Source organism: Neovison vison, chromosome 3, assembly GCF_020171115.1.
Source record: "Neovison vison isolate M4711 chromosome 3, ASM_NN_V1, whole genome shotgun sequence".
Lineage (NCBI taxonomy): Eukaryota > Metazoa > Chordata > Mammalia > Carnivora > Mustelidae > Neogale > Neogale vison.
Window position 1 is genome coordinate 224,661,985 of NC_058093.1, and position 26,409 is coordinate 224,688,393.

Here is a 26,409-nt window from a genome sequence, read left to right on the forward strand (position 1 = left end):
GCTAAAGCACACGTTTTAAAATCCTCACAAGAACCTTATGGACTAGACCCTAGTAATATCCCCATTTTACAGATGAGAAAATAGAGGCTGAGCAAAGTTAATGACTTGCCTGAGGTCACACTTGGTGTTTGTTTCATCAGAATGTTTCCTATATTTCAGAGAAGAACCCAGCTGGGTTCTTACAGGGACTGGAACAGAGTGGAGGCTATGTGTGTTTATTAGAGAAAGGCTTGTTCATTGATTTTTCTTCCTCTTCCTGGGGGTAAATGTGGCCTTGCTGTTTCAGTGGCACTTCCAGATAGCACATCTCTTTTGTTTGTAGCGTTGTCACCATTGTTGAAAAATGCTAAGTTCTTTTGATGGTGGCGTTTTAAATTTCACCTTGTGCTCTTTTCCTCTTAGCTGTCTATCAACGTCTATGACTACAACTGCCATGTGGACCTGATCCGGCTGCTCCGGCTGGAAGGGGAGCTTACCAAAGTGAGGATGGCTCGCCAGAAGATGAGTGAGATCTTTCCTTTGACTGAAGGTAACATATCAGCAGTGGGCCTGCTTTTGTAAACACAGAGAACTGAAGAGTATACATTCTGTTTTCAGTGCTTACAGAAATGTGGAACATAGAAATAACAGTGGAAAGAAGAAAACCCATTATCCAGTGTCAGTGATTTCTAGTTTTTCTTCTTTTAGTTTTCTGCAAAACATAATTGTGATTGTGTAATACAGACTCGTATTTTGGATCCTGATTTTTTTTTAATCCTCCATCATGATTAATCTTTCCCACATCTTTCTGTTTCCCATTCCAGTGTTTTCTTTAATCCATTTTCTCAGCACTAGTTAATTATATTACAGTTAAATTTTATAAGTGATTTTTAGTGTAAACATTTCATGCCTTGTTTGTTACATGGTAGTTAGGATTTAGATTACTTTTACTTACTTATTTGAAACAGAATTACCCTGTGCGTCTTATAGATCAGTCCTTCATGAGTTTGTAATTGATCTTTTAGGGAGGAGTTGGGAGAACACAGGTCCCAGATCCAGCTCTCTCCCCCTCTCCCTGCCCAAAAGCATAACTGCTGAGTGTAGGAGCTGGAATCAGATTGCCCAGATTCGTTCCTGACTGTACGTCTTACTAGTTGTGAGACCTTCAGCGAATTATATAAACATTGTAAGACTCAGTTTTCCCAGCAGTAAGATGGGCTAGCAGTAGTTTCTACATTGCAGTACATGGATTGGATGAGGTATTCTGGGTATAACACATAATAAATGCCCTAGCATGTCATAAATGTTTAGATAGGTGCCATCGTTACTCATTATTATGACTATCATCTACAGGAGTTTAAAAAAGATTGAATGAGAAATATATATACGTAAGTACTTAGCAAAAATATAAAATGCCCAACAGGTGTACAATATTATGATTTTAATTACTTGGTCTTATTTGGAAGCATAAACTTTATGTGTGCTTGGTACAAGTTTTAAGAATTGAATTTCTGTGAACCGTGGTAGGCTGTATGAGATGGGTGAAACGTGGGTGCGCTCGTGACTTACAGTAAGGTCCCTGCTGTCATCTTGCCCTTTGGTGAAGGAGATGGTCATGCAGGAGGTGCTGTTGTCTTGCAGAGCTCTGGTTGGAGTGGCTGCATGACGAGATCAGCATGGCTCTGGATGGCCTGGACAGAGAGCACGTGTACGACCTCTTCGAGAAAGCCGTGAAGGATTATATTTGTAAGTTCCCTGCGCGCTTTTTTGAGGTGTCTGCGGATGCTTCCGTCTCTGCTGCCCAGGATTGCCTCATGAGGGGTTGCTCCTCAGAAAGGAGAGCATTAGTCCAGCAATTAGAAAGATTTGAGTTTACTTATTACGCTCATTTTGGCTTTCTTTTTTTATCTTCCTTCCTTTTTTTTTTTTTTGAAAGATTTTTATTTATTTATTTGACAGAGATCACAAGTAGGCAGAGAGGCAGGCAGAGAGGGCTGGGGAAGCAGGCTCCCCGCTGAGCAGAGAGCCCAATGTGGGGCTTGATCCCAGGACCCTGGGATCATGACCTGAGCTGAAGGCGGAGGCTTAACCCACTGAGCCACCCGGGTGCTCCCCGCTTCCTTCCTTTCTTAAAGATTTCATTTATTTGTATCTCCCGAGAGGGTTTCTCTAATATCTTCCATGCCTTTTTTGAGCCCGGCTGGAACCTTGAGAATCGTCATTCTGAACTCTAGATCTGACATATTACCAATGTCTATGTTGATTAGATCCCTAGCCTTCGGTACTGCCTCTTGTTCTTTGTGGTGAATTTTTCTGCCTTGTCATTTTGTCCAGATAAGAGTATATGAAGGAGCAAGTAAAGTACTAGAAGGGTGGCAACAACCCCAGGAAACTTTCAGAAAGTGGTTGATTTTCTGTTTCTAGAGTTGCTGTTCTTCTCTTCGGTCTCCCATTGGATTTGTAGGTGTTTGCAATCTTTAGATAAGCTATCTAGCTGATCTCCGGCTAGCTGAAGTGGTCTCAGCCTGCTACTTCTCAGCCATCTTGACTCCTCCGACTCAAAGATTTCATTTATTTGAAAGAGAGATTGAGAGAGAGCATGAGAGTGGGGTGAAGGGCAGAGGAAGAAACAGACTTGCTGGTGAAAAGAGAGCCCGATGTGGGACTTGATCCCGGGACTCCAAGATCATGATCTGAGCCGCAGGCAGCTGCTTAACCAACGGAGCCACCCAGCCACCCAGGCCCGCTGTCTGTGGTTTTCATTTGGGATATTTGGTTTTAAAATACAGTTAGGAAAAATGTTTGTCGTAAAGGAGTGAACATATTCACACCCAGCATTTTTTTGGTGGGGAGAACTTTCGTGGTATTTTCAGATGACTAAAGGTTGCCTTTTATTTGTTTTTTTATTTTTTTAAAAGATTTTATTTATTTATTTGACACAGAGAGATCACAAGCAGGCAGAGTGGCAGGCAGAAAGGGGGAGAGCAGGCTGAGCTTAGAGCCCGATGTGGGGCTCAATCCCAGGACCCTGAGATCATGAACTGAGCCGAAGGCTGAGGCTTTAAACCACTGAGCCACCTAGGTGCCCCTAAAGGTTGCCTTTTATACATAGTTTGGATTTTTAGAAGTTTTGGACAGAATGCTTTTTTTTTTTTTTAAATATTAAAAAGCTTTGAAAAACTTCTTATTTTATTTTATTTTATTTTTTAAAATATTTTATTTATTTATTTGACAGACAGAGATCACAAGTAGGCAGAGAGGCAGGCAGAGAGAGAGGAGGAAGCAGGCTCCCTGCTGAGCAGAGAGCCTGATGCAGGGCTCGATCCCAGGACCCTGAGATCATGACCTGAGCCGTAAGGCAGAGGCTTTAACCCACTGAGCCACCCAGGCGCCCCAAAAACTTCTTATTTTAAAGTAAGTTTAGATTTACAGGATAGTAGTATAGAGAGTTCCTAAACTTCATCTTGCTTTCCTCAGTATCCTGTAACTACTATACAAAATCAAAACCAGAGAACTGATCTTAGTACAATGTGCGTGTCTGCTTCTGTGATGTTTTACCCCATGTGTAGATTCTGGTAACCACCACTGCAGTTGACTTACAGAACCTCCATCACCACACAGGTGTACGCTGTGCATTGTCTGCTTGTGTTGAATTTTTGCTAGCGCAAGTGGAGTAGACACTTTCTCTGGAAGTTTCTTTACCCTCCCCTGTTGGCAGTATGATTCTCTAAATACGCTTTTTACCTATAGGACACATCAGAGAATGCTATGAACAAAACTTTTTTTTTTAAAGTTTTAAAAATTTCTCCCTTTTTAAAAATTTTTAAATTTATTTTTTAAAGATTTTATGTATTTGAGGGGCGCCTGGTGGCCCAGTGGGTTAAGCCTCTGCCTTCAGCTCAGGTCATGATCTCTGGGTCCTGGGATTGAGACCCGTGTGTGTCGGGCTCGCTGCTCAGCGGGGAGCCTGCTTCCCCTTCTCTCTCTGTCTCTCTGCCTACTTGTGATCTCTGCCTGTCAAATAAATAAATAAAATCTTTAAAATAAATAGATAAATAAAAGCCCCATTTCTATTAAAAAAAAACAAAGATTTTATGTATTTGAGAGAGTGTGTGCACTTGCAAGTGTGGGCTGGGGAGCGGGGAGGAGCAGAGGAAGAGGAACAAGCAGGCTCTGTGCTCAGCCTGACCCAGAGATCGTGACCTGAGCTGAAATCAAGAGTTGGATGCCCAACCGGCTGAGCCACCCAGGGGTCCCCACCACCCCCAAATTTCCCCCTTTTAAATTAAACATCCTTCTTCCATATCTGGTTTTCCCCACTGTGGGCATTTCCCCTTTTGACAGGCACTGGAACTTGAAGATAGACTGCCCCGAGGAAGAGCATTTTCCATGTGCCTTTATCAGCCAAGAGAATTGATCAGTTCTTAGTTTTTATAATCCAGATACTGAAAATTACAGGTGTTTTGTGAATATGAAATTCCCCTATTATGTGCTTTTAGTGTTCTTGGGTCTCTGCTCCAATCTGTCCATGTGGCTTCTTAGAACCTTTTGACAGTTCCAAGGGCTTGACGTTCCCATGTTTTTTGATGATCCTGGAACCCCTCTGTGAATGTCTCAGAGTCATCATTAACAGTACCTCCCCAGACTAATGTTTTTTGGTCTTTGATGGTTTACAGTCACCCTGCTGTGGGGCTGCTACTGTCAGTGCTGAGGTCAGTGTGCCTTTCGTTCCCCAATTGCTTCAGGGCTGCTGGGGGTCTGGAAGCCAGATAACCGTGCTTCTCAGATTAGGTCTCAAAGTAGTTTTGAATGGGGGCCCGTGGGGTTCTTATGTTAGTTTCAGGAGCCCTAGAGCATGGAAGTTATGTCCCTTGTTTTGTGAATGTTCGGAAGCCACTTTGGCCTGCTTTAAGAGTTGCATGCTGTACCAATTGAGTCAGCCAGGCACCCCCTCTTCCTTTGTTGTTTTGCATCCCATATGGCTGCTCTATACTGGTGAGCTAAAACAGAGTAGCTAACAAAGTTTGGCTAAGTTCATTGAAATAAACCTGCTTCATGAAAAAAGCAGTCCTCGGGAAAACATACAGTAATTGTCAAATCAGCTTTATCTTCTAAGTATTTTTATTTTACAAGGTTAATGGATAGGCCTGTGAAATATTTTCAGATCTCTGAAAGGTGACTTAATGTGCAAAACGTGTGCATTAGGAACCACTGCATTCCTAAAGAGTTTAATGTATGTGCTGCCCAAGCAAGCACTCCTAAAAAGTTTAATTCATTAGTCTGTTCTTAAAGCTGAGTGTATATAAAGTTTAAGAAGAAAGTGATAAAAAAAAAGGGCGATCGGGTCTTTTCTGTTGTTGCTGTTTAAACATCATTACAAAGAAAGACTTAAAATACAGACATCTGGTTACAGAATTGGTGGTTTTAATTTGTTCTTTGATTTTGGCCAGAAGGCTTAAAAAGATTCAAAAGTTAAAAAATTCTAAGCTTTGAAATCTTTCTGAAAGTATTCAGATTTGTAACTATTTGCATTGAATATTTTCATTGAATTGCTTCCATTTTAATAAATAGGCTTTTTAATCATGAGCATATTACATATTACCTGCTGGCATATTCTGTTTATGCAGTAAAATGGCAATAATTGTAACCTAGTAGAGACATTGTTTAAGATATACTTTCCTTTCTAGCTGCAGTATTAGTAATTTATGTACATTGGATGCTTATTGGTGTGCTCTTGCCTTTTTGTGTGAATGAGTATTGTTTTGGTGGGTGTATTTCTTTTGTGACTCAGCGGACCAAAAGTTTTGAACTTTGGGTATTTCATATCTGGAATTAATAGAGCACTTCTCCTTCTTAGGTCCTAACATTTGGCTGGAGTACGGCCAGTACTCAGTCGGTGGAATTGGTCAGAAAGGTGGCCTTGAGAAAGTCCGTTCTGTGTTTGAAAGGGCGCTCTCGTCAGTCGGCTTACATATGACCAAAGGACTCGCCATCTGGGAGGCTTACAGGGAGTTCGAAAGTGCCATTGTGGAAGCTGCCCGGGTGAGTGGCCTGGTCTCTGTGACCAGTGCTTGCCTTCAGCTAGTTGGGACTGTCTTTGTAAGTGGCCTCGGAAGAACACAGTTGACGAAATGGTCCTCGCCAGTCCCTTAGTGAGTGGGCAGTGAAGTAAAATCAGTAGTATTTGTAGAACAAGAAAGATTTCTTTGACTAAAAGCAGATGACCTTATAATTTTTCTGATACTTAAAAATACTACTTCAGTTATTGGTTCCAGGTGAATACACCAGAATAACTATATCTCTTAAAAGAAATGTATATATGTTAGTCATGTCCAATAATAACTGGCAAGAGGTGTAAGAGATTTGACCTCATCATAATTGGATTTTTTTTGAACTCTGATTCAAGGGTTTACAGTCCTCTCCCAGTGTTCCCTCTCCCGTGTGCATGTGTGTGTGTGTGTGTGTGTGCGCGTGTGCGTGTGCGCACTCACGCGTGCACGCACACGTGTGCACACACACCATCCGTAACTAGTGGAGCCCTCTAGTAGTTAGATGGTTATTATTAAAGTAGCCCAGTCCCTTGTTGATTACATCCCTGTTGAGAAAGTCTGTAGTGGTGCCTTCAGCTCACTCCGATGGAGGCATCGGGGCTAACTCCTTTGGCTAACATTTGTGGGTCCTCCAGCAGCAGACATAACCCTGTTTGGGCTCTGCTCCCATGTGCCGCTCCACAGTTGTGCACTTGCTGGCCACTGTACTTACACGGTTCCTTCGACTGGAAGTCCGTTTCCTCCTCTTACTATGGCAGGAGAGCCTGTAGATGCATCCCAACTGCCTACTCCTCCTGGAGTCTGTGATGCTTTCCTCCCTTCATAAAAAACCTCAGCCTTAAACACCATTTGAAAGCAAGCCTTGTGATACTTTCTTTCCTGATGTTTCATTGTAGTCATTTGTGCATATGTTGTCAGTATATATATTTCTAACATTCCTTTTTGCTTTTCACCCAGTCGGAAACACTTAGTAGCAAAGACGTTTATTTTTGTGCCTCTCCCAGCATTTGACACAATACCTCATGTATCGGAGGTCATATAAACGTATTTTTAGTTTGAACTAAAAAATTTGTTGCAATATTTTTTTTGAAGTAGGAAGGATTGCCAAGTTTGTCATTTACTACAAATTTGCTTCTTTAGCCCATAGCTGGCTTCCTTTCCCCTTTTGACCGGGAACAAACCTTTGATTCACAGCTGGAGAAAGTCCACAGTCTCTTCCGGCGACAGCTGGCGATCCCGCTCTATGGTAAGAGAAACGGACCTGTCGACAGCTGGCCCTCCGTGGTTTTTAAAATGCTTTGGGGCATGTCCTGTCGTTAGGTCTTGCCCAGCACCCTGTGAGACAGATGTTGCTGGTGTTCTTACTCTCACTGGACAGTGTCACTGTGGACGAGGCCTTTGGTTAAAAATGTACCTTGAATTGTTAATGGTCCAAGAGGATTGAGGGTCAGCGGGCAGACCTGGAAGCCAGACTTCCTGACTCGCAGTTTTCTCTATTAAGACACTGTTGGAGAGGTAGAGTTACTATAAAGAATAGGAAAACGAACCCCCCTGTGTTTTCTGGGGAAACTTTGTTGAGTAAGAGCTCCATGGTGAGCATTTTCTCTTTAGCAGTAACCTCTTCTGTATCAGAGTGAGGATTTCCCACAGGCTTATAGCATTCTTCTGTGGGGGTGATTGGTTCCGTAGCCCTGTTGGTTGGAAGTGTTCATACCTGAATTCCTTGGGGGTTTGGTAAGGATTTTCTCGTTTGGGTGAATATATTTTGGTAAGCCAAGCCTTGAAATTCTGGAGCTAGAGCTAGAGCATGAGCAGCGTCTGGAGGATTTTTCTGGGCATGGGAAGAGTTTTGTGCTGCCATCTTGTTTGTTCTCCAGGCGTAGTTTCACATTGTACACCCTTGGCACCTCTGGACAACTGCTTGAGCCCAGATGTAATTGCTCTTTCTACTTCATGGCTTATTTGGATTTGATTTAACAAATTATAAAGTGGCTTTCCAGTTGAATCCTTGGGTGACATGCAGAAAAGGCTAGAACTGAGCAGCCTGTAGGTTTCATCTCCCATAGCAAAGTGACGTGGCATAGTGCAGTGAGTAGAGCATGTACTTGAGCCAGACTGCCTGGTTCAAGGCCTTGCTCTACTGTGACCTGCAAACAATTGATGTAACCCTTTACTTGCGTTTCCTCAACTGCAAAATGGAGATCATGGTAGAATCTACTCTCTAGAGCTGGGAGGATTGGATGAATTAGTGGATGGAAAGTTTAGAACATAGGAAGCACTAGGTAAGTGTTGCTATTATTTAATTAACTGATGGATTAATTGGTAGGGCTTCCGGGGGAATTGCTTTGAGACAGAATCTAAGGTCAAGTCTGGGCCCAGTAGAAGATTCGAGCATAAGAGTTGCTGTGGTCACTCGTGGGAGGGGCTGGCATCCTCCGAGTCTCATGGTTTCATCTCTGGGTTGATAAAACTCAGTGGCAAGACCTATGGGGCTGAATCCATCTCTCAATAGATATGGAGGCCACATTTGCAGAGTATGAAGAGTGGTCAGAAGACCCAATACCAGAGTCGGTAATTCAGAACTATAACAAAGCACTACAGCAGTTGGAGAGATACAAACCCTATGAAGAAGCACTGGTAAGTGTTGGCCTCTTTATAGTGAACTTCTCGCTGCAAATTTTTCCCTAATCAATAGTTGCATCTTTAAAATTTGTTTTGTTGTGAAATCTATAGAGTGTATAAATGTGTGCATACAGTTTACATACTAATAATAAAGTAAACATCCATGTACCCACCACCCAGGTTAAGAAATAGAACATTGCCAGTACCTTAGAAGTCTCCTATGTGCCCCTCTCCGATTGCCTCCTCTTCCCTCTCCCGAGAGGTAATCACTTTCCTGACTTTTGTGATAATCGTTCCCTTGCTTTTCTTTATAGTTTTACAACCTATGACCATATCCTTGATTAATATATTGTTTAATTTTGCTTGTCTTTGAGCTTTTATGTAATGGAATCATGCTGTGTATTTCACTGAACGTTTTTGTGGGTTGTACTCGTACTGATCAGTATAGTCTGTTTTCACGGCCATGAAGTCGTATGTGTATGCCACACTTTATACATCCGTGTTCCTAGCCGGGTCGTTTTCCAGTTTGTTGCTAGGAGGAGCAGCATGTTTCTGGCCTTTCTTGCGCATGTCTCTCGGTGCACACAGGAATAGGCTTTCTGCAGAGGGCATCCCCAGGAGGACTTGCTGGATCAAAGGATTGTGCCGAACTGTTTTCTGTGTTACCAGTTGGCACTCCTGCCCAGGAGTTCTCACTGAACCGAGGGTTTTCCTTGGTCTCGCCAGCCTTTGATACTGACCTAAATATGAGCCACTGAGATGGGTCTGAAGTTGTAGTTTTAATCTGCATTTCCCTGATTGCTAACAAAAGTTGAGCATTTGTTCCACATCTGTTGGCCATTCGGATGTCTTTTTTTGTGAGGCGCCTGGTGAAGTCTGACTCATTTTTCTTTCATCTGTATTTTTTTCTAATTAATTCTTAGGAATCCTGGATCGTGTTCCTTCTTTTGGTTGTATGTATTATAGAAGCTTCCCCCAGGTTTGTGGTTTGTCTTTTTAGTTTTTTAATGGCGTCTTTTGTTGAGCAGTTCTCAGTTTTACTCTAATTGGGTTTATCATTCTTTCTCTTACGGTTTCTGCTTTTACGCTTAAGAAATCTCTCCAGGTTCCAAACTCATGAATATTCTTAGCTCTGTTTTCTTCCAGAAGTTTATAGCTGTGTATTTCATGTTTAGATCTTTATATGGAATTGATTTTTGTATATGGCGTGAGGCGAGGGCCAGTTTCGTTTTTCCGTACAACCAGTTGTTCCGGCACTGATTTTGATAGTTCCATCCTCCCCGCATAGATGTGCTGGCCCACATCTGTCATAGATCAGCTGTCCATCTATTTCTGGGCTTTCTCTTCTGCCCCACTGGCTTAAATTACTGTCCTAATAATGACAGTTTTGTAAGGTTTTTGTTTGTTTGTTTGTTTTTTAAATTCTTTTGAGAGAGAGAACACAAGGAGAGGTGAGAGGCAGAGGGGGAAAGCAGGCTCTCTGCTGAGCAGGGAACCCAATGTGGGGCTTGATCCCAGGACTCTAGGATCAGGACCTGAGCTGAAGGCAGAGGCTTAACCATCTGAGCCACCCAGGCGCCCCAGTTTCCTAAGTTTTGCTTGTGGGTAACATGAATCCCATCCACGTTGTTCTTCTTCAAGAGTGTCTTCCCTTTCTTTCTTTAGTTCTTAATAACTTGGGTTTAGAATCAGCTTTTCAGATTTTATTTAAAAAACCTGTTGAATTTTGTATTGGAATTGCACTGATCAATTGGGAGAAGACTACATCTTAGAAATATTGACTCTTCTAATCTATGAATGTGGTATAGACCTTTGCTACTTAGGCCTTATCTTTCTCTAAAATTTTATAAATTTATAATTTCATCTGGTCCCTTGAACACATTTTTTTAGACCTATTTCTAAGATATTTTTGATCGTTTTGAAAGTGCCACCTTTTTAAAAAGATTTGCTTTTCTAATTGTTCTTGCTATATAAATTGTAATTTGGTTTTTATACTAATTTTATTGTCTGTTGAACTTTCTAAATTTCTATTTATTTATTTATTTATTTATTTTCGAGCTTTCTAAATTTTTATTAATGATTAGTAGATTTTTTTTGATTTTGGATTTTCCGTGTTGACCATAATATTTGGTTTTTGACCATAATATTGTTTGTAATAAGTGGTGTTTTTCTACCTGTCTTGGTCTTAGAATACTTTCAGCTACATTTACCATGCCTCAGACTTATCCTTGTGTTTTCTTGTCCTGTTTGACCTGCAAGTCATCGTTGTTAGCAGTTAATCTTGAATTATACAGCCCCAGCTTCCTTACATTCACTACATGCATTTCCCACTTCCTTTGCTCTTCTTCCCTTGTATCCCGGAATTTTCATCTGGAATCATTTTTATTTTGCTTCAGGTACACCCTTTAAAGTCACCTGCCCTGGATATTTGCTGGTAACAGATTTTCTCAGTTTTAATTTGAAAAGGTCTTCACTTTGCTCTTCTTAAAAGTTCATTTCTCAGGATGTAGAATTCTAGATCGACAGTTACGTGTCCTGTCTTCCTGGCTCCTGTTGTTGCTGTTGAGACGTTGGCTTCTGTGATGGCAGTCCTTATTTTCTCTCTGGCCCATTTTAAAGTCTCATAGGTTTTGTTTGATGTCCCACAGTTTCAGTACAGTAGGTCCAGGGGTGGATATCTTTGTATTTATCTTGTTCGTGGTTGGTTGGGCTTGTTGGCTCTGTTTTTGGTATCTTGTGGCATAGTAAGAACAGTGACTTTGAGAGCCAGGCCACCTCAAGTTCGAATGTTAGCTCTGCCAGTTGCTAGCTCTCTGACTTTGAGCTTGTCCTTACCCTCCGTGTGTTTCAGTCCCCTCGAATGTATTATGGGATGATAATGATCCCCACTGTGAAGATCAAATCCTTAATATATCTTACACCAGCAAAAGCTTAACCTTCATCTAGATATTTCTTGTGTCTTTGCCAGTTTGCTGATGATTTTCAAGATGTTTTTTATATCGAATCCAGCAGTTTTAGTAGTTTTCAGTGGCAGTCTCTCTGGGTAACCCGTTTGTCATTTAAACTAGAAACTGAGATAAGACATCCTCTTTCTCTACTCAGAGCATGTGTGCTCTCCTGCTGGCCAGCCTGTGCACCCTCTCCCTTTTTCACATGTAAATAAATGACTGGTAGGTAGTTGTATTTCTTAAAGCCTCTTTAATGAAATCTTCAGCTAGTTCATTTTGTTACGACCATTAGAAGAGTATAGCTGAAGAGGAAGGTTGTATAGGGATTTTGTCTGAAAAGAAGTTCGATTGTAGTTCTTTAGCTCAGTAAATATTCAGCCTAGCCTCTTTCATGTTCTGCATATGCCTGCACGCTGGCAGGAGCTGATACTGGAATGAGAAGCCTTGGAATGAAGGCAGCAAATCGCTCCAATGTGGATGTGTTCACTCCACTCAGTAGGCTGAGAAAGTGACTTCTGTTTCGGAAGGATGTCCATGGTCACTGGCAAAGGTGTTTCTCTTTCATTTAGTTGCTGATGGATGCTCCCATCAGAAGCCCCCTATGGCCCGAGGGTGGGTTTGGAAAAGGGTTCGTGGAACCTTTCTAACTGTTGCCATGAAGAGGCGCTGTGGACTTTTAGTCTGCCCGTCGTATTGTAGACCCCGGCATGCCAGAGGTTCTGCGAGTGGGAATGGGGGATTTTTACTGACATAGCCAGTCTTGCCAGAATTTACTATGAAGATATGTTGTGTTTCCTAACAGTGTCATGTAGCTCATTTCAATCTCATTATGCTTCCCTTTTGCCTTAGTTGCAAGCAGAGGCACCCAGGCTGGCTGAATATCAAGCGTACATCGACTTTGAGATGAAAATTGGTGACCCTGCTCGCGTGCAGTTGATTTTCGAGCGTGCCCTCGTTGAAAACTGCCTTGTCCCAGACCTGTGGATCCGCTACAGTCAGTTCCTCGTAAGACCACTCGACTTCTGGTTTCTTTCCTTCTTACCGATTGAGAGCCTGTTCAAAGAAAACCAGCAGGAGTGTCGGGAGTTAGTTCTGTGCCACCCCTCTCTGCTTCCTCATTTTCCCCTCATCCTCCTTTCCCCTCTGCCAACTCACTCAGGGAGCTCTTCTGGTGTTCCAAGTCATTTCAGACTGACACTGTAAAAAAAATTTGCACAGTCTACTTACTGAGGACTTTATGACAGATTACTTTTTTCTTGTAACTTTTCATTATGGGAAAAAACATAAGCATTAGAACATAGATTAATAAGGTGAAACCTCGTGGGCCCATCACCCAGCTCTAACAGTTAACTCATGGCACTAGTCTAATTTCGTCTGTGTCCTTAATCTTCTTCCTCTTCCATGGGATTTTGAAGCAGATCCCAGAAGTCACATTTCATTGGTAAATATTTCAATACATGTATATAAAAGGTTTGAATCAGGATCCAGGCAGGGTCCATCCATTAGGATTGGCTGATGTCTCTTAAGGCTGTTTTCCTCTATTGGTTCCCTCTCTACCTCTCTTCTTCTACTCTAACTTCTCATAATTTCTTTGTTGAAGAAACCAGTCACGAGAGGTGTTTCTAAAGAAATTTGTCAGCTGGTTGTGCTGGGGATGTGTCATGGATGGTAAAGTCTGTAACGGTAGCACTTTATCTCCTAACTCTGGACTTTTTAATCGTAGGATCGGCAGCTGAAAGTAAAGGATTTGGTTTTATCTGTACATAACCGTGCTGTTAGAAACTGCCCATGGACAGTTGCCCTATGGAGTCGTTACCTCTTGGCCATGGAAAGACATGGAGTTGACCATCAAGTGATTTCTGGTGCGAATGTTTTTGTGGGAAGACTCTAAAGCTTTCTGTCCCAGGCCAGAAACCTAGTGCTGTGACAGTCATTAAATCAGCCTTCCCCTGGGTGTTAGCTTTGGGACATAGGGTGTTAGTGACAGAAAAGACCCTAAGTGGGAGATAAACTGATCGTAAGCTTTTAACATGCTAACATTTCATTGTGATTTTCTGGGAAGTTGGCATCTTTTTTCCAAACCTACTGACCCAGAATTCTTTTAGTACAGGGCATCATGTGGAACATGCCCTTTCTAGAACAAAGTTCATATAAATCCTGGAGGCTCTTTTTTTTTTTAACGTTTCTCTCTAGCTCATTTCACTTTGTTTCCCCCTGTCATTATTATGAAGTCATATAGTATTGGATAGTAGAGGTTTTTATAACAATCTCGGTAATTTGTATTAACTTCTTTTTGAACTGGTAACAAATCCTGGCTTCTTCTTCAATTCCAGTGACCTTTGAGAAAGCTTTGAGCGCTGGCTTCATTCAGGCCACTGATTATGTGGAGATTTGGCAGGCGTACCTTGATTACCTGAGGAGAAGGGTTGATTTCAAACAAGGTATTTAAATTCAAGTGTCAGATTCAGTTCCGCATTCTTTCCTAACATGTCTTTCAGTGAGTTATCCCAGTTGCCCAGATACATCATGATGAGGCAAATGGTGTAGACCAGCCATTGACAACTGTTTCCCCCGGAATTTTCACTTTTTAAATCCTTAAGTCCTCTTGTGAATTGTAAGGGAAGATACTTAGGGTCCTTATGTTCTATACCGAGTCCTGCCAGCACTGTCCATAATGTGCTATTTGTTCCAGTGTCTTTCTCCCCAACCACATGATGAGGGCAGGACTGGCAATTTTATTTCTGTGTCTCCAGCCTGATGCCAGGTGCACAGCAGGCTCCCAGGAGTTTCACTGTAGAATTAAAAAAAAAAAAAAAAAAAAGACATGGTATGCAGTTTCTTGAAGCCAAACCTCTCTTGCAACTCCTGACAGATTCCAGTAAAGAGCTGGAAGAGCTGAGGTCCGCGTTCACTCGCGCCTTGGAGTATCTGAAGCAGGAGGTGGAGGAGCGTAAGTGTGGCTTCACCCGCTCCTCCCTGCAGTTGTCTTTCCCCTGCTTGGTGGGCATGCCTTCTCCGGCAGAGGCTCTTGGTCTCTAAATTCTTCTCTAATTTTGGCTGCTTCTCTTCTTAAAGGTTTTAATGAGAGCGGAGATCCAAGCTGCATGATCATGCAGAACTGGGCTAGGATTGAGGTAAGTGTTTTTGACAGATGTGCCAGTGACATGCACCTTTAAGGGACATGTTTGTAACGATGTGGCTGCCGTTGCATCAGAATCCCCGGTGATAGTCTGGGGTCTGTAGAGATTTGTGCTCTGTATCTAGCTTGGTGCACATTCATCTGTATCTTAGAGAAAACACTAGCACTCAGGTAAGAAGTACGCAGCAAACATCGGAATGCCAGGCATTGACTCATGGACTTCTGCCCCCCTCCCCTTGGTGTCTGGTTCGTGAGAGGATCTCGGGTGTGTACTGTCTGCCAGGCATTTTACTGTGTGCTGGCGAGATGAGGGGAATCCTGCTCCGTGCTCCCCAGTTTTTGATCTCCTATGGGAGACAGAAATTTGACAGATAATTAAGGGATATAATGAATTCAATGTTGTTGTTGGGCCAAGGACCCCAAGTGAGTAAGGTATGGAATCTGCCCTTGATCAAGTCACAGAGTTGCGAATTCTCATCCTGTTTTATTTTCTGAGGGAGTCAGGTCAAAGAACCAGTGTCTGTCAGGTTCAGAGGGGTTCACTTGCCCAAGTCACTTAATAAATGGCAGAGCTGGGACCTCCTCCTAGATCGGTCTTTCTTTTCTCCACATTGCACTCAGATTAAATGCTTGTTAAGCTTGATAAAAATAAAAAGTGACTAGCCAGTTCTGTTTTAAGTACCTGTGGACTCCTGCTCGTTGCTCTCAAATAGACAGGCAAATAGGTAGACAGCTTGAGGCTTGTCTCCTCTGAAAGCCTGAAGTGGTTGAGCTGGGTATGCTGCTGTGGTCAGTGGCTGGGAAATATCCAGGGAGTCATGGAACACCGATCGTCAGTGAGGGGTTTTAAGGCACGTCTGTTTGAGGCATGCTTTGTAATGGGTGCCAGTGTGCTAAGGTTTGCATCTTTTCCTAAAGGAGCCTGTTAATGCATTTTAGGCTCGACTGTGCAATAATATGCAGAAGGCTCGGGAACTCTGGGACAGCATCATGACCAAAGGGAATGCCAAGTATGCCAACATGTGGCTCGAGTATTACAACCTGGAAAGGTAATTGGCTTGGGGGCGGGGTTGGTGGTGCCTCTCAGCGGTAAGCTGTGTTAAGTCCTGGCTGACTCCTGCTGGCCTTGGCTTGCCCCTCACCACAGGGCCCTGGCCTCTGGCAGCCTGTCCTTTGTTTGTGGCTGTGTGTGTACTGGGAGAGGCTAGGGAACTCAACCTGAAATTTTGTGTCTGGGCTTGTCATACAGCCATATGTTTCTTTCTGTTATTTTGGTTTTTGGATAGAAATATTTAAGTTTTGGGGGAACTATTTTTTGTATTTGCTTTGTATATAAAAGTGGAAAATATTTAAAAGCAAGGAGAAAAACCCCAAAGTTAATATACAGTGGCAGACCCAGAGACATAACCCATTAGCTAATGCTTTGGGTATATTCTTTGAGATTTTTCTATGCTTAACTTTTTTTTTCCTAAAGAAAATACAGTGACAGTGTACGTGTTAGAAATCTCTAAAACTACTTTAAATAAATGTAACCAGTAATATTTTATATCATGGGGAAGATGTAAAGAATATGACCAGCCTTTCTGTTCATTGTATCTTGAATGTTGCATCTCAATAAATACATTTTCAGGGGTGCCTGGGTGGCTCAGTAGGTGAAGCCTCTGCCTTCAGCTCAGATCATGATGTCGGGGTCCTGGGATCGAGCCCCACATCAGGCTCTCTGCTCAGTGGGGAGCCTGCTTCTCCCTCTCTCTTTATCTGCCTCTCTGCCTACTTGTGATCTCTATTTGTAAAATAAATAAATAAAATCTTAAAAAAGAATATATATATATATTTATTTTCATATATTTTTTTTCATTTTTGAGTGTTTTGGTTTTTTCCCCAATTTAAAAAATAACACATGCTCAAATTTAAATGAAACATTTGCCAAGCTATGTGGAGGAAAGTTTATTACCATCTCACCCCTAGAGATGACCACTATTAAAGCTTTTTGAAGGGGTGCCTGGGAGGCTCAGTTGGTTAAGCATCTGTCTTTGACTCAGGTCATGATCCCAGGGTCCTGGGCTCCCTGCTCTGTTCCTCTCCCTCTGCCTGCTACTCCCCCTGCTTGTGCTCTTTCTCTCTGTCAAATAAATAAATAAAGTCTTTAAAAAACAAAAAGCTTCTTGAATATTCCTCTGGGTCAGCAATTCTCAAATTTTTTGGTCTCAGGACCCCTTATACTCTTAAAATTTGAGAACCCTGAGAAGCTTTTGTTCATGCAAATCATATATGTTTAATATTACCATATTAGAAATGCTGACAAATATTATTAAATATCAATATCAGCATATTAGAAAACTGAGAAATGAAAAGTTATTTGTCGGAATAATAAATTGATTACATTTAACATAAAGAATATATTTTTTATGAAAAATGTTTTCCAAACCCGAAAATAATTTAGGGAGAAAAGTGGCATGGTTTTGTTATCTTTGCAAGTATCCTTAGTCTGGCTTGGAAGATGGCTGGATTCTGATGTCTGTTTCTACATTCACTGTTGTGAATTCTCATTGAAAAGTAAGAGGAAAATTTGGCTTCATACGTACGTGTAGGAGGTTAGAAGAAAGGGGTATTTCACCTTCCCAGAAAGGATATTCTTTCATACTAGAGCAAAATTAGCAAGTGGTTGTTTCTTAAATAGTTGCAGTGTGGAATCTGAAACCATTTAACATTGAATTTCTTTGTACTTTCAATAGACCTTTTACCCACACACAATTCTGTGACAGCCATTGTTCCATTTGGAGAATACTCATTCACTAAGTCATGTAGCTCTTCCCAGTATGGACACATTTCATCATGTAGTATTTAACAAATTACATTTGTTCATATCCTCAGTGATCTTAGAAAAAAAATTTTTTTTTTTTTTTTTTAAGATTTACTTATGAGAGAATGTGCATATGCAAGCGTGAGGTGCAAAGGGAGAGTAAGAAAGAGAATCTCAGGCTGACTCCCCACGGAGCATGGAGCCTGACTGAGGAGGGGGTGGGGGGCTCTATCCCACGACTCCCAAGACCCTGACCTGAGCTGAAACCAAGAGTCAGACGCTCAACCCACTGAGCCACCCAGGTAGGTGCCCTAATAGAAAAGTCTTTTAAAGTAGGAAGCTGTCAAACTGAAAGTGGCAGATACAGATTTTCCAAAATTCTGATTTTCACTTAAAAGCTGCCATTTTATCATGGCTACAAATATGGCCAGGGGTTTTCCTTGAAGTGACAGACTTCTTCATTAATTTTCAAAAATGTCTGCCAAATACTCAGGTCTACGTACCACTATTTTTGTCGCTGAGCTGTTTTCTCAAGTAAAAATGGTGTTCCATGAAAAAACAAACTAGTACAGTTTACACCCCAAACAGAAAGATAGGCTTTTCTTTGTGACAACCATTGTACTTTGGTGTGCAGAGAAAGTGCTTTATATGTTCACATAAAGCACGTCTACTTCTGTCGCACAAAATGTGAGAAATATGTGTGCAGCCTCGATTTGTGCCAGGGGCTACCGTAGCTTTTGCACCATCAGTGCAGATGTCAACACAGTGAAAAAGTCAGTGTTCAATAATAAAGTAGTTTTGACTTTGCAGATCACCTGAAAGGGTCTTAAGAGACCTTTAGTGGTACATGGATCCTACTTTGAAAACTGCTGGTGTAATTTTTTTTCCCGGTATTCTAATATATATTTATAATAAATATAAAATATACATACATTTATATAAATATAAAAATACACATAAAAGTGTATTTTTAAGTTTTTTAAAATAGAAATGGGAACGTAGTGTTTCGTAACTGTTGAAAGAGAACATAGTTTTTAATTACGGTGATGAGCAGTGTATCTTTCTATGTGTGAATCACATTGTGTAACTCTGGGCATGAAATCTGACTGTCCTCTGGATTGGTGATTCTCCCCTTGGATAGGATGGCCTTCTAGAATTTCTCCCAAGTTATCAAGTTAGTGTTGCATTCTTGGATTCCCCCACCTGTGTTGCAGGTGCCAGTGCTATAAAGGCTGGACACCTGGTCTCAGACTACTGTCCCAGGTGCATTTTCTAGTAGCATCTCCTTGCTAATGGAAAGAGTAACTTAGAAGAAAGCCTTAGTTTTGACTGGAGGAAAGAGGAGAAAACGTTTTAAGTGGCGTAGTACAAAGAGCTGTGGATAATTTTGGAAGCCAGAGTTGCTGCAGAGCTTCTGATCTTGTGACACTACCTGTGAGAAGATGGTGCCTCCCTTTGCGTGCCTTCTGCTTTGTGTCCTGGTGGCAGCAACGCTTTGTTTTCTGTCCTAGGGCACACGGTGACACCCAGCACTGTCGGAAGGCCCTGCACCGGGCAGTCCAGTGCACCAGTGACTACCCAGAGCACGTCTGTGAAGTGTTGCTCACCATGGAGAGGACAGAAGGTGGGGACCCTCAGCTCTCTGATGCTGGCTTGGCGTCTGTCCCATGCGCCCTCTTGTCTTAAGACTATAGTCTGTGAGGACAGACTGCATATGGTATAGCCACTCAAGTGGTGCTTGGTGATTTGACTGTCATGGGAGCCCACGTCCCCTTGCCCTCTCCTCAGAGTCTCCGAATGCAGGAGGGCTCTCTGTGATGTTCCTGTGCAGGGTTCTCTTGGTTCTTTGTGGTGGATGCTGTTCTGTCTACTCGCTAGGTACCAGTAGCACCCTTCCCTTGCTCCCAGTCTTGACAGAAATGTCTCCAGACTTGTTGCCTGGGGATCCAGATTGCTGTAGCTGAGAATCTGCTGTAGCACAGTGTCATGGACACCAAAGGCATGTTGAGAGGCAGAGGGCTAAACACGGGCTTTGGTCATGTTGTGTCCCTTATAAAGTTTAGAGCCTCGGTATAAAGTTCTCAATAGGGAAATAGTGAATTTATCCATAGGCATTGATCTAGATTGGGGGTTTGAACTCCTCAGAACTGGAAGTAAAACACTCAAGTAACAACAGCAAATTAAAAAACACCCCAGGGGCACCTGGGTTGCTCGATGGGTTAAAGCCTCTGCCTTCGGCTCAGATCATGATCCCAGGGTCCTGGGATCAAGCCCCACATCAGGCTCTCTGCTCAGCAGGGAGCCTGCCCCTCACCCCGCCGCCTCCCCGCCCCCCGCCTGCCTCTCTGCCTACTTGTGATCTCTGTTAGGCAAATAAATAAAATCTTTAAAAAAAAAAAACAACCCAACATTTATCATTTGAGCAGCTTTTAAAACTCTTCAGTCTTCTTATACATGTCATGCTTGTACATTTTACATGAGAATGTCTTCATAATCTTAGCTAATGAGAATAACATCATATTCTGGTTTTCAGGTCATTTTAAAAAAAGGGATTTTTTTTTTCCTAAGATTAGAGGGAGAACACGAGCACACGGGGAACACGCTTGAGTGGAGAGTGTGTGGAGGGGCAGAGGGAGATACACAGGGCTCAATCCCAGAACCCTGAGATCATGACCTGAGGTGAAATTAAGAGTTGGCTGCTCCACTGACTGAGCCACCCAGGTGCCCCAGGAGAGGGGATGTTTTAAATACACCTAGAGAGGGGTGCTAGGGTGGCTTAGTTGGTTAGAAGTCTGCCGTCTGCCTTCAGCTCAGGGCACGATCCTGGAGTCCTGGGATCAAGCCCCACATTCCCCCTGTTCAGCAGGGAGTCTGCTTTTCCCACTCACTCTGCCCCTCTCCCTCCCTCCGCTCATGCTTTGTCTCTTCTCTCTCAGATAAATAAAATGTTTTTTGAAAAAACACACACACACATCTGGAAGAGCTGTTCAAATTCTAAAAAGTTCAAGCCCACAGTAAGGAAATCTGGAAGTGGGGAGCGAGCTCTATAGTTCTTATTCCTCATGGGAGAGCTCTCTTGTGGTGGTGGGGAATTAAGAAAATTTTTTATTCTATCCTTTAAAATTCTAAAACGTGATGGTTTGCTTCTGTTTCTGTCAAGGTACCCTAGAAGATTGGGATATAGCTGTTCAGAAAACCGAAACTCGACTAGCTCGTGTTAATGAGCAGAGAATTAAGGTAACGATGCTATTCAGGTTTTGAAGCTCTGCTAGCTACTTTGCGTGTGGTATGAATGTTTGTCAGAACCTCTGAGGTCTTCCTAAGAAGTATCTTTTCCTCAGGGAGTATGTGTGAAATACTTGAATCGGTGTCTTATATCATTTACTTGGTTTGGCTTAGAACTTTAGCCCTGACAACAAAAACTTTATATAGTTGGGGAGTTTGGGACCTAAAGTTCACTGGAATGTAGATGGAAAAGTTAACAATGGAGCCTCACTCAGCCCTGTGAATGGAAGGTAAACACATCCAAATTAATCAGAGCCCCAGTTTTATACTTTGTTTCCTTTCTTTTGGTGAGTAATTACTGGGGATGTTACAGAACATTCTGTAGATGTGAGATAGGAAATCCCAAGAAGCCTGAATAAGCCCTGGCAGGGAAAGTTGTGAACATGCTGTCCTCCTCTTCCTCATGACCTCTCCTTTCTCTGGGGTAGCGAATTTCCACTCCCTGCATCCCCTTTCCTCACTGCTCGTCAGGGGCCCGTAGAGTTTCCGCAGTCACTGCGTCCTAGTGATGCGTCCAATGTTCCCATCTTCCCAGGCTGCAGAGAAGGAAGCAGCCTTCGCCCAGCAAGAGGAAGAAAAGGCCGAACAGCGGAAAAGGGCACGGGCCGAGAAGAAAGCGTTGAAAAAGAAGAAAAAGACCAGAGGCGCAGACAAGCGCAAAGCAGAAGAAGATGATGAGAAGGAATGGGGAGATGATGAAGAAGGTAGAGCTTTCTGGAAATGTTATTTAGGAACATCTTTAACTTCCAGAGGAGTTACAGACACTGTACAGAAAACTTTTGCCTTGAACCAACTGAGAATGAGTTGCTCACACGGTGCCCCGTCTCCCTTCCTTTCTCTGCCTGTCATCCATGTGGGCGTCATCTTCCCCCTGCTCCGGTTCCCTGCCATCCTCCTGGCACTGCCCTGTAGCAGCTCCCGCCCATCCACCCAGGCTCCACTTTGTCCACAGTGCCATTGCCCCCTCCGCCCGCCTCCTGTGTGGTGCCCCTTCACCCTGCTCAGGCTCCCACAGCCTGGCTGGCCCTGACTTTCCTCCACTCAGGTTCCAGCATCCCACACTGCAGCCTGTGCACACACCTGCCTTGCTCAGCACACCAGGTGGTTTTGACTTGGTGGAGTTTCCAGCTGGGGCTTCTCTTGCCTCTGCCATTTCAGGGGTGGGCAGGTGTGGGTCAGGAACATCCGGCAAGGGAAAGCATTGTTTGTGGACATTCAAGGACTGCAGGTGTTTTCCTAGTACAGAGGTATCAGCCAGAGGGGCCGTTCTTGGGCACCTTGAAATGACCATGGTTGGGTAGCTCGCTGGTCTTCAGGGCTGCAGGGGAAGGCAGATGTGGGTTTTTTGGTTTGTTCTTTTAAAAAATTTATTTATTTATTTATTTGAGAGAGAGAGAGAGTAGGCAGGGAGGCAGGCAGAGAGAGGGGGAAACAGGCTCCCTGGCTGAGCAGAGAGCTCGATGTGGGGCTCGATCCCAGGACCCCGGGATCATGACCTGAGCTGAAGGCAGAGGCTTAACCCACTGAGCCACCCAGGCGCCCCATGGGCAAGGTAGATGTGACGTGTGACTGCAGTGGCGTATGATCAGGGTCATGGGAGAGGACAGCCTGGATTACTGGTGGTGGCCAAAGGAGGCTCTGGTGGGTCAGCTCCCTGCAGGAAAGACTTCATGTACCTCAGCATCTGGAGCTGGGAGTGGGTGACTGTCAAGTGCAAAGGAAGGGAAGGGTAAGCCAGAGCGCCACTGTCAGCAATGCATGAGGCACAGAACACCCTGGAATTTTTCCTGAGCAGCAAATGAGTTTGTTAGAGCCCTGGTGCATGCTGAGGGCTGTGTGCTGGGGTCGGTGAGGCGGTGTGCACTGGTTAGACTTCATTAGGAAAGCAGTGGGGAATTGAGGGAAAGATCTGAAAGTGGGTCCAATGCAGCTGGCTTTCAGTACTGACCCTCTGCAGGCCGTGGGGCAGATGGGTTGGTGTAGAATGTTACTCCACTCTGCTGAAGGACGTAAGACAACAGTGAATGTAGAGGAATTACAGGGCTTTGCAGGGTGTGGCCTGTGGAGTGCATACGTCAGAGTTACCTAGGTGCCTGTTTAAATGCTGTCCCCAGGGGTGCCTGGGGGTTCAGTTGGTTAAGTGTCCAACTGTTGGTTTCAGCCCAGGTCATGATCTCGGCGTTGCAGGATTGAGCCCCATGTTGGGGTCCTTCCTCAGTGCGGAGTCTGCTTGAGGTGCTTTCCCTCTCCTTCTGCCTCTCCCCCGCTCTTGAATGCCTGCACATGCTTTCTCTGGCTCTCTCAAATAAATAATTAAAATCTTAAAAAAAAACCCACCACCACCAACCAAAAAAAAAACCCCTAAAGTCCCCAGGCTCCATCCCTCTCCTGCTACCCCAGGCTTTCTAGGAGAGCAGTACTAGAATTTGCCATCTGAACTTTGAGACCTGCTGACCTTTTATGCAATTGACCCTTGAACCTTGGGGCTTAGGGGTACTGATCCCCTGCTCAGTCAAAAATCCATGTTTAGCCATGTTTTCCTTTTGATTCTCCAGACACTTAACTGCTGATAGCCTACGTTGACTGGGAGCCTTAGCAGGATAATGTAAACAAACAGTTGACTAACATTTTATGTTTTTACCTGTTCTGTACCCTCTGCTTATAGTAAGGCTAGAGTCAAGGAAATGCTGTTGCAAAAATCACAAGGGAGAGAAAATACAGATTGTATTTATTCAAAACAGTCCGCATGTAAGTGCACCTGTGCAGTTCAAGCCCTGTTGTTCGGGAGTCCACTGTGCAATTAAGAGTGGATAGCTGGGACTTGTGTTACTACCTCCCTTGATTTAGTCCACTTACATCAGTGTACCTGGGGCCCAGAAAGTCAGAGGACGAGCTGAGTGGGTCAGGCAGGACTCGACGGAGGATGTGGTGCGTGCTGGGCTCAGAGACCGGGGGTGAGGGGGTAGGGGGTGGGGGGATGGGCGTGTCCCGTGCAGCCGTTGCAGGCCTGCTCTCGCACTGTGGGGCGTGCATGCATGCATAGAGCCCCTCACCGAGGAGAATTAGCAGTTTATCCACATTGCTGCTTTTCTTCCTTCACCGTGTAGAGCAGCCTTCCAAACGCAGGAAGGTGGAGAACAGCACTCCTCCAGCCGGGGAAGCACAGGACCTAGAGGCAGAAACCGGCCTCTTTGGGAAGAGTGCGCCTGTAGACGTCGACCCCCCCTCCAAGCAGAAGGAGAGGGCAGCCGCCCTGAAGAGGGACATGCCCAAGGTGCCCCATGACAGCAGCAAGGACAGCATCACCGTCTTCGTCAGCAACCTGCCCTACAGCCTGGGCGAGCCGGACGTGAAGCTCCGGCCGCTCTTTGAGGCCTGTGGGGAGGTGGCAGAGATCCGCCCAATCTTCAGCAACCGGGGCGATTTCCGAGGCTACTGCTATGTGGAGTTTAAAGAGGAAAAGTCCGCCCTGCAGGCGCTGCAGTTGGACCGGAAGACTGTGGAAGGGAGGCCGATGTTTGTTTCCCCCTGTGTGGATAAGAGCAAAAATCCTGATTTCAAGGTGGGTCTGTAGAAAACACCTTCCATGTTGGGTTGTGGTGGATAGACTGAACGCTCTTTGCCTCCCGCAACTAACATTTAGAATTTATGCGGGATGCCTATAGTCCGTTAAGAGCTAGACTTTAACCAGGGTCTCTTCTGAGCTGGGTAGGTGAGCCCTGACTCACAGCTTGGTCACTTCGAGCTCATGCTAGTTGACAAATGATGAGAAAATTAGAAATTGTAATGATGGCTACTTGCCACTGAATGTTGCAAAGCGGCAAGGGCCGTGCAGAGTATTTACTATTTACCTTGTCGGATCCTCACCCCAACTCAGAATAGCGGCTTTCATTCCTGCCACGTGTCCGGGGAGGGAGTGGGGGCTTTGAGAGGTTAAGTTACCTGCTCAGGGTGACCCCATTAACAGTTCGCAGCACCCAGAGTCAGCTCTGGTCTCCGATTGGGGCGAAGCCTGTGGCCACGTCTGGTACCGGCTACAGTATGGTGCACTGGGTTGGGCTGTGGGAGCTTGACTCTTTCCCTCCCTTCTTCCTGTAGGTGTTCAGGTATAGCACCGCCCTGGAGAAGCACAAGCTGTTTGTCTCGGGCCTGCCTTTTTCCTGCACCAAAGAGGAACTAGAAGAAATCTGTAAGGCTCATGGCACTGTGAAGGACATCAGGCTGGTTACGAACCGGGCAGGGAAACCGAAGGTCAGTGTCTGCGCAGACAGTGTTAGCTTCCCGAGGCTTGGGCAAACCTAGTTGTCCATCTGTTCGGGTTACTAGGTTCTAAGTGGGTTCCTCGTTTGCTGAGAAACAGACAGGTTAACAATAGGGACACTTGGTTCTACTTGCATTTGGAGTCAGATTAGCCTGTTTCTAGCTAATTATACTGAAAAGAGCAGGGCATTGGGGGAAAGAAAACCTCCCATGAGTAACAGGGGTCACAGTGCAGACCCCTGGCTGGGTGCGCCCTCCTGCCCAGACTTCACCAGGCCTGCAGGCACCTCCTCCAGGCCAAGACCCCCTCCCGTCTGCCCACTAGCTCCCCTCGGCGTCCTGTGAGATTGTCTCATGCCACATTCTGACTAGTTGTTTAGGCACGAGTTTGGGTTACCTGTCTTCCCCCCAGCCCCCAGAGGGCTGCTGGAGAGTTGAAGAGGATGAAGTAAGGAGTGGCCAAGGCCCAGACATGAGAACTCACCCTGTGTCCAGCCGCCTCATTCATTTGCTCTTGCTGGATTTATACTGGTCTGTCTCTCCCTCCCTCCCTCCCTATTGTTCCTTTTTAATTTTTTGTATATTTTCCCTTTTTTTTTTGCTGGGGCAAGCACAAGGTATGCTGACCTCACAAAGGTTATCTGAAGTTACAGTCAGTTGCAGAAACGGAGGAAGAGTAGGGCCAGTGCATAAACCTATAGACGAAGGATGGTGGTGGAGAAGGGAACCTGATGTCAGGGTGCCTGGCCAGTACTGGCTTCTGGACTGAGGCAGGAAGTTGAGTCCTGGCTCACCCATACCTGATCTGACTCTGGATCTTGCCTCTTTCAGGGCCTGGCCTATGTGGAGTATGAAAATGAGTCCCAGGCATCACAGGCTGTACTGAAGATGGACGGCATGACTATCAAAGAGAATGTCATCAAAGTGGCCATCAGCAATCCCCCTCAGAGGAAGGTTCCAGAGAAGCCAGAGGCAAGGAAAGCTCCAGGTGGCGCCATGGTGCCGCGGCAGATTTACGGAGCGTAAGTGTGTGCATGTTCCCTGCATGCGCTCGGCCCTGGCCAGCACCACGGTGGATTCGTTTCCTGCTGGTATAGCGAGCTGGGGCGGGAAGCCAGGGCCTGCTGCTCTGCAGATGCTTACTGCCATTCCCCAGAGCGGGTCCACGCAGAGCGCAAGCCCGGAAGTGGAACCCTTCCTGGTGTTTGCCAGTTTACAGGTGTGGTTTATCTGAGGTCATTTGGTTTCTAGGCAGTGATTATTTTAGTCTCCTTTGGCGGCAGAATCCGTATGTGTGGATTCTGAACCCGACAGCTGTGTGCT

General features: G+C 44.4%; 1 protein-coding gene across 3 annotated transcripts in view; it reads left to right on the forward strand.

Annotated features, from left to right (window-relative positions):
* The window catches only part of SART3 (spliceosome associated factor 3, U4/U6 recycling protein), a 38,334-nt gene that overhangs the window by 9,124 nt on the left and 2,801 nt on the right, over positions 1-26,409 (forward strand). For 2 of the 3 annotated variants that reach the window (XR_006383947.1, XM_044244107.1), the window contains exons 2-18: positions 403-529; positions 1,621-1,725; positions 5,837-6,021; positions 7,170-7,275; positions 8,542-8,666; positions 12,449-12,604; positions 13,323-13,461; positions 13,933-14,040; positions 14,472-14,549; positions 14,675-14,733; positions 15,678-15,787; positions 19,053-19,165; positions 20,702-20,778; positions 21,362-21,530; positions 23,934-24,388; positions 24,925-25,077; positions 25,918-26,108. Coding sequence is in view for 2 of the 3 variants with exons in the window: in XM_044244107.1 (XP_044100042.1) it covers positions 403-529; positions 1,621-1,725; positions 5,837-6,021; positions 7,170-7,275; positions 8,542-8,666; positions 12,449-12,604; positions 13,323-13,461; positions 13,933-14,040; positions 14,472-14,549; positions 14,675-14,733; positions 15,678-15,787; positions 19,053-19,165; positions 20,702-20,778; positions 21,362-21,530; positions 23,934-24,388; positions 24,925-25,077; positions 25,918-26,108 (2,456 nt within the window). In the remaining variant the exon portion in view is untranslated. The remainder of the gene's footprint in view (positions 1-402; positions 530-1,620; positions 1,726-5,836; positions 6,022-7,169; positions 7,276-8,541; positions 8,667-12,448; positions 12,605-13,322; positions 13,462-13,932; positions 14,041-14,471; positions 14,550-14,674; positions 14,734-15,677; positions 15,788-19,052; positions 19,166-20,701; positions 20,779-21,361; positions 21,531-23,933; positions 24,389-24,924; positions 25,078-25,917; positions 26,109-26,409) is intronic. The other variant, XM_044244108.1, reaches the window with a different exon arrangement.